Source organism: Malassezia vespertilionis, chromosome 1 (genome assembly GCF_029542925.1).
Source record: "Malassezia vespertilionis chromosome 1, complete sequence".
Lineage (NCBI taxonomy): Eukaryota > Fungi > Basidiomycota > Malasseziomycetes > Malasseziales > Malasseziaceae > Malassezia > Malassezia vespertilionis.
In genome coordinates this window covers 1,445,161-1,463,079 of record NC_079247.1, presented here as the reverse complement: position 1 = coordinate 1,463,079, position 17,919 = coordinate 1,445,161, and the positions used below count along the sequence as shown (strand labels likewise).

The 17,919-nt window shown below is 52.4% G+C and overlaps 8 protein-coding genes across 8 annotated transcripts; 1 reads left to right on the top strand and 7 right to left on the bottom strand.

Moving 5' to 3' along the window:
- Positions 1–1,931: 1,931 nt before the first annotated feature.
- Positions 1,932–2,933, bottom strand: MVES1_000792 (uncharacterized protein; the record flags this gene model as incomplete). The annotated part of the gene is made up of 1 exon (XM_056205648.1): positions 1,932–2,933. One exon carries the CDS (start codon positions 2,931–2,933, stop codon positions 1,932–1,934), a length of 1,002 nt encoding a protein of 333 aa, XP_056061623.1.
- Positions 2,934–3,089: 156 nt separating this feature from the next.
- MVES1_000791 (uncharacterized protein) lies at positions 3,090–4,154 on the bottom strand (the record flags this gene model as incomplete). The annotated part of the gene is made up of 3 exons (XM_056205647.1): positions 3,090–3,106; positions 3,155–3,324; positions 3,352–4,154. The coding sequence occupies 3 exons, from the start codon at positions 4,152–4,154 to the stop codon at positions 3,090–3,092; spliced, it is 990 nt and encodes a 329-aa protein (XP_056061622.1).
- Positions 4,155–4,376: 222 nt separating this feature from the next.
- On the bottom strand, positions 4,377–5,384 carry MVES1_000790 (uncharacterized protein; the record flags this gene model as incomplete). The annotated part of the gene is made up of 1 exon (XM_056205646.1): positions 4,377–5,384. The coding sequence occupies one exon, from the start codon at positions 5,382–5,384 to the stop codon at positions 4,377–4,379; it is 1,008 nt and encodes a 335-aa protein (XP_056061621.1).
- Positions 5,385–5,656: 272 nt separating this feature from the next.
- MVES1_000789 (uncharacterized protein) lies at positions 5,657–6,664 on the bottom strand (the record flags this gene model as incomplete). Its single annotated transcript, XM_056205645.1, has 1 exon — positions 5,657–6,664. One exon carries the CDS (start codon positions 6,662–6,664, stop codon positions 5,657–5,659), a length of 1,008 nt encoding a protein of 335 aa, XP_056061620.1.
- A 243-nt stretch (positions 6,665–6,907) lies between these two features.
- MVES1_000788 (uncharacterized protein) lies at positions 6,908–7,912 on the bottom strand (the record flags this gene model as incomplete). Its single annotated transcript, XM_056205644.1, has 1 exon — positions 6,908–7,912. The coding sequence occupies one exon, from the start codon at positions 7,910–7,912 to the stop codon at positions 6,908–6,910; it is 1,005 nt and encodes a 334-aa protein (XP_056061619.1).
- Positions 7,913–10,139: 2,227 nt separating this feature from the next.
- MVES1_000787 (uncharacterized protein) lies at positions 10,140–12,241 on the top strand (the record flags this gene model as incomplete). The annotated part of the gene is made up of 2 exons (XM_056205643.1): positions 10,140–11,953; positions 11,980–12,241. The coding sequence occupies 2 exons, from the start codon at positions 10,140–10,142 to the stop codon at positions 12,239–12,241; spliced, it is 2,076 nt and encodes a 691-aa protein (XP_056061618.1).
- A 33-nt stretch (positions 12,242–12,274) lies between these two features.
- Positions 12,275–14,158, bottom strand: MVES1_000786 (Gly-Xaa carboxypeptidase; the record flags this gene model as incomplete). Its single annotated transcript, XM_056205642.1, has 1 exon — positions 12,275–14,158. The coding sequence occupies one exon, from the start codon at positions 14,156–14,158 to the stop codon at positions 12,275–12,277; it is 1,884 nt and encodes a 627-aa protein (XP_056061617.1).
- A 151-nt stretch (positions 14,159–14,309) lies between these two features.
- Positions 14,310–17,458, bottom strand: MVES1_000785 (uncharacterized protein; the record flags this gene model as incomplete). The annotated part of the gene is given in 2 exon segments (XM_056205641.1): positions 14,310–17,435; positions 17,453–17,458. The coding sequence occupies 2 exon segments, from the start codon at positions 17,456–17,458 to the stop codon at positions 14,310–14,312; spliced, it is 3,132 nt and encodes a 1,043-aa protein (XP_056061616.1).
- Between the last annotated feature and the right edge of the window lie 461 nt (positions 17,459–17,919).

Here is a 17,919-nt window from a genome sequence, read left to right as displayed (position 1 = left end):
CTAACCCTAACCCTAACCCTAACCCTAACCCTAACCCTAACCCTAACCCTAACCCTAACCCTAACCCTAACCCTAACCCTAACCCTAACCCTAACCCTAACCCTAACTATTCTATACTGTACTGTACTGTACTGTACTCCTTTACTCCTTTCCTTTCTTCTCTCTTTCCTTTTTTCTCTCCTTCCTTCCTTTACCCCCCCCCCTTTTTATTACTTTTTTGTCTCTTTCGCTGTCTTCCCTCTTTCTCTATCTACTTTTCCCTTTCTTGCCTCTACTTTCCCTTTTTTTTTTCTCTACCTTTCTTATTTCTCCTCCTTCCTTACACTTCTATTGCTTCTCTTTATTTCCTAACTTTTCTACTCTTTACTTTTTTTTCTCACACTCATTCTTGTCAAACGAATCCTTTTTTCCTAGCTCAGTGTTTCGTTACGTGTAATTTTCCTCCACATATTTAAAATTTGTCAATTTCGTTCAATGAAGGTATCCCACTAGTTGGTTAAAGCTAAGAACCCGCCGTTTCCATTTTATTCTACAATTGCATATCTCTAAATCAATCAAGTGCGTCGCCGCAATTTCTCCGGATGGTTTCTCAGTTCATGCGTGGTTTGCACTGCAGGTTCCAACGGGGAAAAACCACACGTTTTATTATCTGCCGCATTTTTCATAAAAGAAGTTGGTGGCGTGAACAAAATGCAAACGAGGGACAATGAGAAGCAGGAAAACGCCAATGCTAGACTGTGTGTGCTCCGACATTCATCAGCCCTCAAAAATATAGTAGTCAAGAAAGCGAAAAACATGCACCCAATGACGCATGCTCCAATAAACGCGTCTAGGTCATTTTCGTCCGTCGGTAACTTCTCTTCGTCACTGTCAGGTTCGTGATGAGCAGGGTCTAATTCCTTTGTTGGGACAAACACTTCTTTTTTGTGCGGCTTCACCTTTTCTGCTTTTGCAAATGAAATAAAGCAAAAAATCCAGGAGCTGGCCGTGACTGCGTCATTTAAAAGTGTAGCAAACAGAGCCATGGAATCGAATCCAAACTCGATGCTGATTGCGGTATAAGCGACGCCGAGACATACTTTGAACCTGCGCGATACTCTTTCACTGAACGAGCATTTAAGAGACATACAAACATCATATAGTGTAGTGCAAATTGTCCACAGGTATAATTGCTGACTTGCAAAAAGCACAATTGATGAAAGGTCAACAAAATCTTTCCTTTCGGAGCAGCGGATGTGCGAGGATAAACACATGAGCATTGCTGCAACCGCTGCGGGACCATAGAACAGCCAAAATCGTTGTTGCATACCTTTTACAAGGGTAACACACAACAGTATAAATGACACAATCAGCAAAACCAAGTCCACACCCGGGCTTTTGCAGGTGGGTACTTGCGTAAAAAACAGCTGCTTGTACCCATTGGATTCAAGCCACTCTCCTGCACCGTATGTCGACCATCCATGATTGCTGCCACCATACCCAAACCCGGGAGTTCTCCACATGCCGCTGCCCCACCCGCCGTTTTCGCGTGTTATGGGCACAGCGAGTCGATCTAGGATGCCAAAGGACAGTCTTGGATATGATACGCTTCGTAAACATTGCGGACACTCGATGGACGCTTGATAAAGTTTATGCATCATCGATCCCAAGTCGTGCTCATCGACACCATCCTTAGTAATGAGGTGGATGAGTTTGTCAAAATCGCCGTCTACATTCGACATGGCAACAGCGCAAGATGCAAGTTTGTAAATGGCATGACTCCGGAATGACTAAAAGTACCGTGGCAATCTAGCGTAGGCGCGCGAAAATGCGCCGTCACACCAGAAACAGGCAAATGCACACTCGATTACAATGCTGGAGCACTGCTCTAACTGTATTTCTAGGTCCTACAAACAGATTACAAATTAAAAAATCAAACAACACAACTACCATCAGTGGGTTAAGTTATAATCAAGGTTTTCTTCAAAACCTTCAACTCGGTCCCCTGCAGTACCGTACAGCGTATCCCAGAACCGCGATTGTTTGCCGTAATTGTACGAGTCCTTCCAGCCATGCCTGTGATGCAAATCATGGTCTTCCACGACAAGCTCAAGCCCGAACGGACGCAGGAAAGGCCCAGTCATAATGGCTCCAAAATGCATCCGAAGTCCAGTGTGGCCTGCCAGCTGGACAAACACGAGAATATATATCCAAGTCGCAGTAACTTCAAATCCGAAAGGGCACATAAACCAGCTGATAATGGGAGACCCAATCAGGTCGACAAACTCTTGCAAGTCGTCGGCATACCCAAGCAACATCGTAGTGGGGTGCTTGGTAGTATGGTGGCGCCGATGAATCGACCATGCACTGTCAACCTCGTGGCAAAACCGGTGGAACCAGTAGTACGTAAAGTCCTCCGTCAACGTAAGCATGAAAAGCTGAACAGGAAGCCACCAAGAAAGGCGAGGAGGCTGACTGGGATCGTAGCAGCCTAACACAACCACAGCAGGGCGCAAGATTGCAGCACCAAAAATTTCAAATCCAACCTTGGGCACCAAATCATAGGAAACAGTGTCACGACCGACGCCTGCATCGAGGTACCCATGCTTGCGGACGAGGGCGTTGAAGTACCACATGGTAATACCACCAAACACAAGCGTATGCAAAATAAGGCCCATCCACACGGTAAGCGGACTTGGCATTTCCGCAGATACGTAGTTATAGTACCAATATAACAATCCGAAAGGAACAAATGCTAGCGGGAGGGGAGAAAAGACCTGATATAAGTCTCGGGAAACCGGCATTTTCTCGCCCGGTGCTGGCTTGTATACTTCATCTGAGTGAGGAGGGAAAATGTTCAGGCCACTCAGGATGCGATGGAAAATAGGCAGATTCGGTTTACTTCTCCATGAGTCCGCCTTGGGGTGTGGCCCCGACCGGACTTTGATGCTCATGGTGAGTACGTGAGTGTGCGGTATGGGGTTGCTTCACTTGTAATAACCCGCATCTGCACGTCTGAACATGTGAAACCGTTGCTGACACATGCAAAAACCAGGCCACGTGGTTGCACTGGAGCAGGGGAGAAACACGCTAGTTTTAGAGCGCATCAGTTACTTGTAGTCCAATTCTATATGTATAACCCGAGTCTATAAAGAGAACATGTGCTCTTACACACTAATAAATTTACTCCAATCAAGGTTGTCAGGTCTTCCTTCAATACGGTCGCCAGTAGTACCATACAACGAGTCCCAGAACCGTGTCTGTTTGCCGTAGTTGTACGAATCCTTCCAGCCGTGACGGTGGTGAAGATCGTGGTCTTCCACCACAAGATCCAAGCCAAACGGACTAAGATAAGGCCCAGACATAACGGACCCAGCATGCAGGCGCAGACCAGTGTGGCCGGCCAGCTGAACATAGTTCAACATAATCATCCAAGTGACAGTTACATCGAATCCAAACGGACACATGAGCCAGCTAATCATGGGTGATCCAATAAAGTCGATAAATTCTTGGAAGTCGTCCGCGTATCCAAGGAGCATCGTAGTGGGGTGTTTCGTAGTATGGTGCAAACGGTGGAAATGCCAGCAGCTATCCGCTTCGTGGCAAAGGCGATGAAGCCAGTAGTATGTAAAGTCCTCCGTCAATGTTAGCAAGAACATCTGAACAGGGAGCCACCAAGTAAGGCGAGGCTCCTCCTTGGGGTCGTACGTTGCCAATACAATAAGGGCAGGGCGCAGCATCACAGCGCCAATCACTTCAAAGGCAACCTTAGGCATAAGTTCAAAAGGAACAGTGTCGCGACCAGCTTCGGAATCCAAGTATCCGTGTATGCGCAGATGCAAGTTAAAGTGACGGACCGACAACATGCCGACCGTTAAGGTGTGAAGGAAAAGGAAAAACCACGTTACAAATGCGCCCGGCATTTCATGAGAAACATAGTGATAGTAGAAATACCGCAAAATAAACGGCAAAAGCGCGAGCGGAAAGGGGAAAATCAACTGATTCAGTTCACGGTAGACAAGCACTTTCTCGTTGGGCTCTGGCTTGTGCACCTCTTCCGAACTTGGAGGAAGAATATTCAGCATAATAAAAACCCTGTGCACAAGTGGCAGCTTCTTTTCATGCTTCCATGCGTCCGCAAATGGGCGAGGGCCAGTACGGCCTTTGGTGCTCATCGTGAATGCAGGTCGTAAGCGGGCGGTAGACTGAGCTGGGCCAGTGCATATAAATCGTGTGAAAAATGCGCCCCAAACGTCGCAAAGCTGACTAATACAATACGGGGGGGGGGGAACCCAAGGTGGCGTTCCGTGCATATGCAAAAGGCTATGCCGAGATACCCTTGTAAAACATTTCGCAAGAACTAAAATACCCGAGTAGAAAAAGCTTCAAGTCATTATTCAAACGCTAATGTAGTGGCTCCAGTCCAAATTATCGGGATGCCCCTCCAGACGGTCACCGGCAGTGCCATACAAAGTATCCCAAAAGCGCGTCTGCTTGCCGTAGTTGTACGAATCTTTCCAGCCGTGACGGTGGTGAAGATCGTGGTCTTCCACCACGAGATCCATACCAAACGGACTAAGGTAAGGACCGGACAAAATCGAGCCCGCATGCATCCGCAAACCAGTGTGGCCAGCCAACTGAACATAATTCAACATAAACATCCAAGTCATAGTCACGTCAAATCCAAACGGACACATGAGCCAGCTGATTGTCGGCGATCCAATAAAGTCGATAAACTCTTGGAAGTCGTCCGCGTATCCAAGAAGCATCGTAGTGGGGTGCTTCGTAGTGTGGTGCAAACGGTGGAAATGCCAGCAGCTATCTGCTTCGTGGCAAAGGCGATGGAGCCAGTAGTACGTAAAGTCCTCTGTAAGAGTAAGAACAAAGATCTGGACAGGGAGCCACCAAGTAAGGCGGGGCTCCTCCTTCGGGTCGTAGCAAGCCAACACAATCATGGTTGGACGCAGAATGGCCGCAGCAAAGATCTCAAATGCCACTTTCGGCATGAGCTCAAACGGGACAGTGTCGCGACCCGCACCTGCATCGAGGTATCCATGTTGACGAACCAGCTTGTTGAAATGTTGAATGGATAACAGGCCAACCAAGAAAGTGTGCGCAAAGAGCAACAAGGACGTGATCAAGGTACTCGGCATCTCATGAGAAACATAGTGGTAGTAGTAATAACGCGCAAGGAAAGGCACAAACGCCAGCGGTAAAGGGAAAATGAGTTGATTCCATTCGCGGTAAACTTGCACTTTCTCCCCCGGCTTGGCTTTGTACGCCTCCATGTTGTTTGGCGGCAGAATGCCAAACGCTGTGAACGTTTTGTGCAAGAATGGAAGACCTTTCTCATGCTTCCATCCGTCCGCGTTGGGTCGCGGTCCAACACGCGCTTTGCCACTCATGACAGAACGATAAGAAACGGTGCAAGTCAGCCGACTTCAAATGCAATTCTAGCCATACGTGAAAACAGTACCCGTCATCGATTGATCAGCATGCCACGTGGGTTTACTCCACGAGCACAAACCCACCGAATAGGCGCGTGACACTAGTCCAGTTGTTGCGGGGCAGACAACCCCGCGCTGCGCGAAACGAGCGAGTAGGAACTGTTGCAATTTCGTTAAAATTCCAGTGGCGGGCACAACCATGAATATCTATAGAAAAATACAAATTATGATCACGGTCGCAGGCTCATGCTCCAGTCCAAATTCTGGTCGAAGCCTTCCACGCGGTCGCCAGCAGTTCCGTACAACGAGTCCCAGAACCGCGTCTGCTTGCCATAGTTGTAGGCATCTTTCCAGCCGTGGCGGTGATGGAGGTCATGGTCTTCCACCACAAGTTCCAGTCCAAACGGGCGCAAGTAGGGCCCTGTCAGAATGGAGCCTAAGTGCAATCGCGCTCCACAATGACCGCCCAATTGAACATAGTTCAGCATAAACAGCCAAACAACTGTAGCATCAAACCCAAGCGGGCACATGGTCCAGCTAATCATGGGCGAGCCAACCAAGTCAATAAACTCTTGGAAGTCGTCTGCATAGCCCAGAAGCATCGTAGTGGGGTGCTTTGTCGTGTGATGCAAGCGATGAATATGCCAGCAGCTCTCTGCCTCGTGGCAAAGACGGTGAAGCCAGTAGTAAGTAAAGTCCTCCGTCAAGGTCAGCATAAAGAGCTGGAGCGGAAGCCAAAAGCTCAAGCTCGGCGGTTCCTTGGGGTCGTAACAGCCCAAAACAATTACGAGAGTGCGTAACGAAGAGGCGGCGAAAATCTCGAACGCAACCTTCGGCATGAGTTCATAAGGCACAGTGTCACGTCCAGAGTTCGCGTCCAAGTATCCGTATTTACGGACAAAGCCGTTATATTGCTGAATGGACAGCAGGCCCACAAAAACAATGTACGCAAAAAGAAACAGCCACGTTACCATTGAACTCGGCATTTCATGGGAAACATTGTGATAGTAGTAGTATCGTGCAAGAAACGGCACAAAAGCCAGTGGCAAAGGAAAGGCAAGTTGGTTCCATTCGCTGAAAGCGGGCATTCTCGACTTGGGATCCGCTTTGAAAGCCTCTTCCTGGTTAGGAGGGAGAATGTTGAACAGTGTGAAAATTCTGTGTAGCAAAGGCAGCTTTCGGTCGTACTTCCAACCATCCGCGTTAGGGCGCGGTCCAGTTCGCGATTTGGTACTCATCGTGGGGTGGAGCAACTGTGCGGGAGAATGGACCAATTTCATGCGCGCAATGTGCATGTGGCATGTGAAAGCAATGCCCACGTGATAACTGCAACTCTGCCTCGCCCGCGTTTGTGAGGCGCCATGAGAAGGGTAGGGGCAAACAACAAGAATCTAATAAGAGTACACTAAGGATTCAACTACATTACCAGTTGTGGGGTGAGAAGGTGTAGCATGTGAAAAGGAAAAACGAGCAAATGTTGCTTACGGTCGCAGACCCACGTTCCAGTCCAAATTCTGGTCGAAGCCTTCCACGCGGTCGCCAGCAGTTCCGTACAACGAGTCCCAGAACCGTGTCTGCTTGCCATAGTTGTAGGCATCTTTCCAGCCGTGGCGGTGATGAAGGTCATGGTCTTCCACCACAAGGTCCAGTCCAAATAAGCGCAAGTAAGGTCCAGTCATGACGGAACCCATGTGAACCCGTGCGCCGCAATGACCGCCCAACTGGACATACGTCAAAAAGAACAGCCATACAACTGTCTCATCAAACCCAAGCGGGCACATGGTCCAGCTAATCATGGGCGAGCCAACCAAGTCAACAAACTCTTGGAAGTGGTCCGCATAGCCCAGAAGCATCGTAGTGGGGTGCTTTGTCGTGTGATGCAAGCGATGAATATGCCAGCAGCTCTCTGCCTCGTGGCAAAGACGGTGAAGCCAGTAGTAGGTAAAGTCCTCCGCCAAAGTAAGCATAAAGAGCTGGAGCGGAAGCCAAAAGCTCAAGCTCGGCGGTTGCTTGGGGTCGTAACAGGCAATAATAGCCATGGTAGGACGCATCATGGAAGCCGTGAAAATTTCGAACGCAACCTTCGGCATGAGCTCAAAAGGCACAGTGTCACGTCCAGAGTTCGCGTCCAAGTATCCGTATTTACGGACGTAACCATTGTACTCGTGGATGGACATCATGCCCAACGTAAGAATGCCAAAAAAGATCATGAGCCAAGTTACCATTACGCTCGGAACTTCCTGGTAGTATTGGTAATATACATACCGGACAAGGAAAGGCACAAACGCTATCGGCGCGGGAAAGATGAGCTGGTTGAATTCACTAAAAGCAGGCATTTTTGACTCAGGATCCGCCTTGAAAGCCTCTTGCTGGTTAGGAGGAAGAATATTGAACAGTTTGAAGCCCCAGTGCAAAAATGGGAGCTTCCGCTCATGCTTCCAAGTATCCGCACCAGGGCGAGGTCCTCTTCGTACTTTGCTGCTCATCGTGGGGGGATGAGTAGGGACAAATGTGGGGTGTGAAAGCGTTCTAGTTCTACGGTATTACGCTGCACTGCGTTTTCATTGGACATGAGAAAAAAGCTGACGCGTGCGAGTTTGTAATTATAAAGAGCTTAAATTCAATGGCGCAAGCACGCGCAACGTTGCGATAAGAACAGCTTTGTATAGGATGACAAAAAGATTAGCACTTTATGAGGAAAATATGAGGAGGAAAATATGAGGAAGGGGCCTATTGCGTCACTGGCCCAACAGCTGGTACGTAATTAGGCGATGCAGACACCCTTTAGCAAGTCGAGCAAAGTGCCAACAAGAGGGATAGCCTTGCCAATCTGGTCCTCGGTGGCATCAACTCCGTCGAGGAGGGGCTTCAGTTCAGGCAGAATTTGCTCGAGGAGGCCATCAAGACTGCAGGTGTCAGCAACTGTAACTTGGAATATACGCACGCCCCGAGAAGTCCACCATTGCAAGGGTCACTGTCTTTGCGACGGGCAAGTTGAGATTCCGCAATTGGCGTAGAGTCGGTACCGGATGGAGCGGCGAGGGCAACTGCAATAGCAATAGCGCTGGAGAAGGCAAAGATCTTTGCAAATTGCATTGTGAAGTGGGTTGATGATGTAGTTCGTAGTGCAAAACCGCTACCCTTTTATGCCATTCGAGCTACCGCTTATTTCGACAGGGGTAGATAGACTCATGTGGTCCAGTGGTAGCATATCGCTTTGATACTTTACACAGTTTTTCCGGCGATAAGTACGATAAGACAATACAGCAAGCAATGCGTCCCTCGTAAGATGAAATATCTTCGGACCAGAGTATGTGGAAAATGAAATGTTATCTCCTCACATGGACTACCGTGCTGCGGGTAATTATTATACAGCTGCAGCTGATAATCGCGACGGCGGCTACCTTAAAGCATGCAAGCAAAAAAGTTACTATCTTATTCTAGTCGATTAGATACGGCCGAGCAGCAAGGGGTATCGAGCGTCACAAAATCTTTCGAGTGGCATTCACAAGATTGCTGTATATACATTTCAAAGTTAACGATGGTGATGGTTTGGACGTAGTCAGTTTGCGCGTCCTGCTGATTCAAGCGGTGGCGCAGTTCAGGGAGGTCGGGGTATTCGCAATGCTCGAGCATGGACCCCCTCAAGAATGACCATTGGACAGTACAGTGCAGTGCAGTTCCGTGTCGGTTAGCTGAGGGTTTTCCCAACCACACCGCTAATCGAAATCGTTGTTGACAGAGTCCTGCAGCAGCGCGAGCTGTGTCCACTCGTATAGGGAAAAAGGCGCCATGTGCGTTTGCTCATCAGAGAGCAGCGATGGCCGTGTAAGATCCAGTAACGTCGGAATGGCCTGCCATGTTAGTATCAACACATTTCCTGGACGTACAGTAGTTATAGACACATGACCATTATCACCGCGGTGTTTTGCTCCATGTATACACAATCCAGCTAACCCCAGGACAAAAAAAAACCTTCGATTTCAAGTCGGCATACATAGTCCGCTCCTGAGGCAGTCTGTACCGGATGAGCCGCAGGTCAGACAAGTTTCTCAACGCATTGGGATAGTCCAAGAGGGGAAGAGTGTCAACGTTGTTGGAAATCACCAATGTTGTGCGTGTGTAATCCGGCTTGATAGATTGTCAGTCCTGGTTTAGGATAGAGCCAGGGTCACCCGTTTCTGCTGCAATCTACCATGTCGGAACAGTTCCAAACCACACGTCTTGCCTCTTGAAGCCCACCTGTTTACACGGCGCATAGTTGGGGGAAGTGTAGCATGCAGGCGCCCGTTGGTCAGGAGGAAAATGCACAGGCGACCATACGGGCTTTCCAGTGATACGATCGAGGACCATAACGGCAAAAAGGCCCCTTCCACGTAAAAAAAGATAAATTCCTTGTCGCAACCAAAGCGGAGAATGTCAATCGCTCTGATTTGCAAAGAGAGTGGAAACATGCGCACAATCGCAGTTCTTTCCAGTAGCGGTTCACGAGTGAAGCGGAACAGAGTGTCAGGACATCATCTGTACATAGAAATATGAGCGATAGAACCTCGTGAGGTGCTACGCCCCAATCTGGCGCAGCCATCGTAGGTACCTCTGTACATGATCAGGTTCGTGCGCGTGAACAATAACATGGTCCAGAACAAAATCCATTCTCATTGGCTTTTCTTTTCTCCACAAACTGGCGCTCACGGGCGAGTGTTACTTTTTGCGATGGCAAATACAGGCGGCACATTCGACCTGAGCGGGCACAAAAAGCTATTCGGAAAAGATGGCAAGTACATTGTTGCAGGCATCCCAACGGATGCGCTTGTTGAACAATCTCTAGTATCGGACCATCTGAAATTGTTGAGTGCGTTTGATACGTTGCGCGCAAGTGTACTTTATGGGGAATATGTGGACGAGATCTTGCCGTCCTATACAGAAGCGGTGCAAGGAATGGTATCCAGTGCAGAAAAAGCGCAGAAAGGCTCATCGGAGCAAAACTGCACGCGCTGGATTGCATTTTTGACACGCGCACTCGCGCGCTTCGAAACATACATCAGCCAAGTGCTGAACCATGCAAACACACAAGCAGAGTTCCACCTTCAGCTGAACGATTTGGACCTTCCTCCCTTTTTTGCTGAGTCTGAGTATACGAATAAAATGCCGGATCCACTCGTGGTGCCGGACAGACTTCTTCCGCCGCTGGACGTGCTGATGATTTGGCACACGTACCTGTTGAACCCGTCGCGCTACAATGAAGATATTTATCTCGCTTCGCATCGCTCCATCTTTGCACGATACGAATTTCCCCTTGCCAAGGCAGCGAGAATGATTGACAACTATACCCTGGAATACAGCGTTGCTGTGGCGGAGCCCATATGGGGCAATCTTACGGGCGAGTCGTTCGATCCGCTGCACGCGCCGTCGAACATGACCAGCGTTGCGTGTCACGTATGCGAGCAGCCACAGAGTGTAAGTTGGGAGGACCTTTGCACGGGCGACTGGAGGATCAAATGTGCCGACTGCAACATTATTACGACGCCATCCAACATGCGTGCCAAAAAGTGGGTGGAGCATGTTGAGCGTTGGCAGCAAGGTACTTCAGACATGTGCTCGTACCGTCTCCATGGCGGTGCGCTTTCCGCATACAATGGCCGATTTTTCACGACAGATCCGTACGCACCCATCCTGAACCGCGTCTTTGCAAGTGGGCGAGTGCAAAACAATGCAGTGGGCGGGATGACCCAGCGCATCCTTGGCGAATCCACGCGCGACGTGTATGGCAAGGTGAAATTAGAAAGAAAATTACCCCGGGAGGTGTATGAAGCTGCAGGGCATGATATGGAAGCCATTTCGCAAATCTTGTACGAGTCTGTACAGGCAGACATGGGCCGCAAATTATCTCAAAAGCAGCACCATGATCTCTACCGGCGCACGAGTTTGATGATGAGTTACTACCTAGAGCTGCATCCCCTCAGTGCGGCGAGCATTGATTTGGTTGCAGCCACCGAGCGCCAGTTCCGGTTTATTGAATCGATCAAGAAACTTGGATGGCTCGCGCCTGGCGGGATGCCCAATCTGGACAATGCCATTCTTCGGTACCACGCATGGCTGAATATTGCAGGCAAAGGCACAAAGATGTTATGTCCTACGCTGGACATTGATCTTGTGTGGCACACGCATCAGCTCGCCCGCTTTTACTACTGGGACATGTTCCGCCTCGTTTCTCGTTTTGTCGACCACAATGACCGCGTCGAAAAAACGTTTTTGCGCGGCTCGTTCAACGACACGGTCGACATTTGGGTAAGAGAATACAACCGGCCATACTCTGTGTGCGGCTGCAACGAACACCGCTCTAAGTACGAGACCACGAAAAAGCTTCTCAGCCATTTTAAAGGAAAAGCGCGCAAGAAGGATTCTGAGGGCGAGATTGCGAATGCCAACGAAGATGTGACGCCATTGCATCCGACGTATCCCAGCGTGCATAGCGCCGTTACAAAGCGCGGCTCGGAGGCTGAGCAGGAACGGAATGATGTGTTTGAGTACGTTGTGTGTCGACTAATTTTAGCCATGTTTCGCCGTACCCCGAGATGGAGCCCTTTTTCTTCAAACCTGCTGAGGACTGCACTGTGCCCGGGAAAGGCACAGCGGGAGTATCGTCGGAGAATGTAGATGGAAACGCAAGTGCTGTGTGCATGCAAGGAGCTTATCTCTATGGCTCCCACTGCTCTTCCTCGGGGTGGTACAGCGATCCTTACAGCGGCGCACCGCATATTGCTGCCAACACAGCTTTAGGTTTAAGCGTCGATGCGGGCGGCAGCATGTTCTAATTGTACGTAAAATGTAGGTAAAAAAAGGGAGGATCAATGGATCTTTGCATCGTCCGAAGCGATCATCAAGTTTGTGTAAAATTCCACCGACTTGGCTATCGCGTCGATCGAGGCGTGCTCATTGACCGCATGGATAGTATGGATCATGGGCATGCCCGTCAAGTCCTCATGCGCAGACATGGCGCCGAAACGGAAGATATTCTTGGTCATTTTCTGGTACCAGTGTGTGTCTGTGTTGCCAAACATGGTCGAGGGTGCGACGGTGATCGGCTGCTTGTACTTCTTCTCCGGCGCGTCTTCGTGGCCATCTTCGTGGAGAACGATGCGCGGCTGGTCCAAGAACCAAGTCTCGCGGATCACCGAGGAGAAGAAGCGGTAGGCGGTAGCTTCCTCGCCCAAAAACGGAGTGATCGGCGCGGGCTCGAGCGCTTCGCGGTACGACGAGACATTGAGCTGCGGCCCATCAGGCTCGCGCGGCACGATTTGCTCGCCGAAAAAGTCGAGACCAATCTTGTGCTCCTTTGCAAAAGGCTCCAGTAACGCGCGGTAGTGATCCGTTGTCTCTTTTACAGAAGAGTACACGGCGATACGGTGGTCCACCATCATTTCCGTGTGCTCCGGCAGTGCATTCACCTTGACGCCACCCCTGATGATGTCGATTGCTTGCGTCGTCTTCAAAAAGACGAGCGTGAGGTAGTTGACAGATTTCAGCAATGCACTGCGCGCCTGCTCCAGCTTGTCCTGCGGTGCACTTGTCATTGGCAAGGCAAAGCGGACCTTGGATTTCGGCACGTTGTGGACGCCTAGCTCGCGCTCGGCGATCTCCAAGTTTTCCAGGGCCTTGCGCGTCTCTGCCGGCATGTTTGGTGCATCGCGCTGGCACTGAAGCTGATGGATGGTCGAGCTAGATTCCTCGCGGATGAGGTCGGGGAACGGATTGTTCTCGAGCAGCACAATGATCTGGCCCATAATGGCAATGTTTGTGTGCGGCGGCGGCATCGAAGAATGTCCGCCACGCGTCTCTAAAGACAAGAGCACGTCAATGGTGCCCTTCTCTGCTACGGCAGGACTCGCAATCGGCTTGCCAAACGACTCTGGGTCGGAAGCGGAAAGGACGGGGTTGCCTTCGTCGACAATCATCGCGACCGAGTCGGGCCCGTAGCGCTCGAACAAAAACTCGCCAAGAAATTTGGCGCCCTGGACACCGCTCGCCTCCTCGTCGAAGCCAAAGCTCATGATGATGGTACGTTTCGGCGTCCAGCCTTGGTCGAGCAGTGTATCCATGGCAGACATGGCGCCTACCAACCACAACTTGCAATCGACGGCGCCACGACCCCACACAGTCTGCGTCTCATAGTCAATGTGCCCTGAAAAAGGCGGGAACTTCCACTCGTCACTAGCCTCGTTCTCGACAGGGATTACATCCTGGTGTGAATTGACCATCAACGGCTTCAACGCAGAGTCCGAGCCAGGCCAAGTATACAAGAGACCGTGCTTGTGCACAAACTCGCGCGATACCGGACTATCGTTCGCGTGAATATGCGGGTAGTCTTCGGCAAGCAGCCCGGCAAACTTTTCGAACGCAGTCCATCTATCGGGCTTGTCGTCGGGATCCGGCCAATTGTCGCCGACGCCCGTGTCCACTTGGACAGCACGGCTCAGACGCTCGACAGATTGCTTCAAAGACGGAAGCTTAATTTCTTTGCCGCGCAGCACCTTGGATGCGTTAAAAGGCGCAACCTGAGGGCACACGTCGTCCGACATCAACTCAACATGGATCGAGTGCGAGTTGGGCGTGAGCGAGTGGTAGAAGAAAAATCCACCCAGCCCAAGCAAAACAAGCCCGATTTTGGATGCGACGCTCCATCGCCTCGCAGGCTGTGGTCCTCCGGTTGCGTGCAAGTACTCTTTGTCCATGGCAACCGATGCAGACGTGCGCACGACACGCGGGCCAAGTCACGGGCCGCACAAGACCTCAGTTGATTACATAAGCACGTGCCCTGGTGTGCACAGCTGCATCGTGGGGCGCGAGTGGCATGTTGGTAGTACATACATAGATACATCGTTACTAAATCATGAACGGTACGTCCGCCTTGGATTTCGCCGAGGAGGTAGTGAAGTTGAGGCTCCACACGGGAGACGAGAAAGGCACACGCTGTTGTGGGTCCAGCGGCACAAGCTTCGTGGCCTTGTTCGTAGCGTTGCTTGGGGATGGCCGTGCATCGACGGTGGGCGTGCGGTAAACGTCCTCGTACGGTGCCTGCGCCGGCGAAGTGAACGGCGCGTTCAGTGTGGTGGGAGTGGACGATACGTGTGACTCCGGGTCGTCTTCGGACACGGGCTTTTCCTCCTTTAGCCAAGGGGATTTGAAGCCGCCAAAGAACTGGGAGAAAAAGTCGTTCTTGGCCTCCGACTGCACGGTGCGTTGTGCGTCTGCTTGCTCAGCCTTGATCACGTACTCAGCCTTGGCTGGCTCCTCTGGCGCTGTGGGAAGCAGCACGGTGTGCGACTGCGAATCCAGCGCAGGAATTGGCCGTCGTGGAAGCTGCTGCATGGGCCGCGGCGCATTTTCGTCCAAATAGGCAGCCCTGGCGAGGAGGGAGCGCTGCTGGGTGCGCGTGCCAGCACGCAGACTCGGGGGCGCTTTCGCGCTATTCAAAGCATTAGGCTGTGGCGAGCGGATGGGCGGCAGCTTTGCCGGGTCCAGCGGCGGCATTTCCAGCGCGTACGTCGGAAGAGGAAGCGGGGGGAGCGGAGCTGCACTTGGGGCGAGGATACCGAAAAAGTCTTCGACGGGCGGTGCCTGCATACGCTTTGCGCCGCGCTTGGCCTGTTTATCGCACAGGTTATCGCACGACTTTTCGTATACCTCAATGTCCTGCGACGCTTCAAAAATGGCCTGGTCAAAGCTCCATTCGGGAATGAATTCAGGTCGTGGCGGCGCAATGGGCGATTCTTCGTCACTGGTCCACGGATCCTCGTTGCGCGTAGGAGACGCATGCGACGTGTCCTCCATGAACACAGACGACGTGTCCACAAACAGCTCGCCGGCATCGCCAGTGCAGGCACCGTCGTCGGCAGGAGAGTGCGGTGGCAATGGCAGAGTAGATTGCGCGTGCGCAATGGTATCTTCGCGCACGGCCTCTTGTACGCCGCTCGGATCCCATGCCTTGTCCTCCTCGAGCCAAGACATGTCCTGGGATGTTTCCGGCCACGCAGGCTCGTCCAGCGTATGTTTCGACGCTTGCGCATCGTGCTTCGCGAGTGCCCCAAGCTGGACTTGGGGCGAGAGCCCGAGGCCGACGAGCGATTCTGTCGCGTGGTGCCCCGGCATGCGCTCGAACAAAACGTCTGCAGGCTCGGCATGCTGCTGCGAAGCAATGCGTTGGTGCAGCACCTTTTCCTGCGCCGCCATGTATGCATCGGACGGCGCCGCATCTGGCGGCCGCGGCGTGCTTGTCGGATCAGACGCATCGCTTGTTTTACGCGTGTCTGCCCCCTGGACTGGCTGCACACTTGCTTGCTCCTGGGCAGCAAGGAGCTGCGTGCGTGTGAGCTCGTGATTCGAGTGCTCCAGCTGCAGCTCCGAGTAAAGCGCCATGATCTGCTGGCGCATATCGGAGAGAAGGCGCGCCGTTTCTGGCGCAAGTGCAGAGTTATCGTCAACAGGCGCGTGCTTGGATATTTGGCGCGCGACGCGCTTCGACCAGCCGCCCAGTTCGTCGTCCGATGGCATCGCTGGAAGGTCGGGGAGTGCTGGAAGCTCCAGCAAGATGGAGCTGGACTGCGAAGCTCCGCCACTTTGCGTGGCTGACATGTGCGCGCCCGACGAGTTGGAGTCAAAGGAAGTCTCCTGGGAGCCGAGCCGATTCGACAACGCCTGCATCCGATTCGTGGCGGCGTGGCGCCACGTTTGCTCCTGCTTGAGACGCATCTGCTGCGACTGGATCGTTTGCTCCAGATCGCTGCACCGAGTGCGCCAGTCGCCGATATCTTCCTTGTACATATCGCGCTCGCTCTCCAGCTCTTCCATTTTATCTTGTGCGGATGTAAGCTGCTGCTCGATCGCGTGGCACCGCTCCTGAGCGGCGTCGCGCGCAATGGTCAGACTGACAAGCTGCGAACCCATCATGTGCCGTACCTCCTCGAGCTCTCGCTGAAGCGCGCCTTGCTCGCGTTGGTGCCGCTCGCGTGCGAGCTCCAGCTCGAAAAGCAAGTCGACGTCCGCAACGCGCGAAGGTGCGGCGTGGGGTATGCTGCGTTTCGGAGTCTGTTCGGTCGATTCAACGCTGGTATCTTCGGGCGAGCTCGACGCTCCGGATTTCGTGGAGAAGACGCCGCTTTCCGCTGCATCTGTGAGTGGCCAAGAAGATTTGGAGGACTGCCCGCTTCCAGAGACAAACGTTGCTGCACGGCAAAGTTTCGAGTGGCGCACCTCGCCTGTGTCTTCGGCGTGGGCGGCGAGGCTCGGCGGGCCAGAACTTTGGCGAAACACAGCGGCCCCTTTGTAGTGGATGCCCGAAATGCGCTTCGAAGTTTTTGTCATTTTCGGCGGCTCAGACGGCTCGCGCCGGTCGCGCAAAAGCGGCGTGCCTTGCGCATTGCGCATGCTCAGCTGCAAAGGCCGAAGCGACCGGGAGCTGGTGTCTCCAGGGGTGTCGAGGGGTGCGTCGCTGGGGACCACGTCTACTTTCGCCGGCACTTGTGTTGGCGTGTATACAGGGTAGGCGTCGCTTTCTCGGCGCGTCTCCTCTTCTAATGCGTGTGGCTTCTCGGTATGCAGCCAGGACGGAGTGAAAGAGCGCGAATTTGAGCGCTGTGGCATCTCCTCCTTGATCGGTGTCACTGGCTTTACCCTTCCTTCGAGCTTATCGAGCGCCGTATCGCGTCCTTCATGCTCGTCTGTGTCTGTGCCCAGGTCAAACATACCGTCGCGCCACTGTTGCGCATCAGGAATGGATGGCAACGGCTTGTCAGAGGCAGAGGGAAACAAGATGCTCGCAGCCTCCAGTGCGGAGAAACGCACAGAAGCACGCCCTGTATGGTTGCTGTACTTCTGCTCCATGCGCGTAATTCGTTTTTCCATTTCGTCCGTCAGTGGCTTGCCGGTCATTACTTCAAACGTCTCGTGCCGTGTGGACATGCTGAGCCGCCGCGAATGGCGGCTTTGGCGGTGTACTGAGCCCGAAGCACGCTGAGCATCAACAGGACGCCCATCGCGCGACTCGATCCCGAGCAGAATCGATTGCCGCGGTGGCCCTGAAAACAAGGCACTGAGCGGGCGTCCTTTTCCCGAAGCAAAACCACTTTGCCGCAGCGCGATAGAAGAGTTGCGTGTATGTGCACTCGTGCGCTGTGCACTTTTCGTATTTACCGCGGAAGCGCGCGCGAGTGGATTGCGCCGCTGCGCGTCTGTCTCGCCCGTGAGCGAGGGCGGTCGCGAATCGCGTTTGCGCGCGCATCCCACGGCACGATGCGCAGATTCGCGTGCCATAGAATTACGGCTACTGCTAGGCCTAAGTTTGTGAGTTAGCGCAGAGGTCGTGTCTCCTCCTTGCGCTGCAGTGGACAACCGTTTCGACCGCGAGCCTCGCTTGTGTTGTTCCTGTTCCATGCGGCTGCGCTGGAACTTTCGCAGCACACGGCGTGCAGACCGCAAACGGTCTTGCCGTACGCGT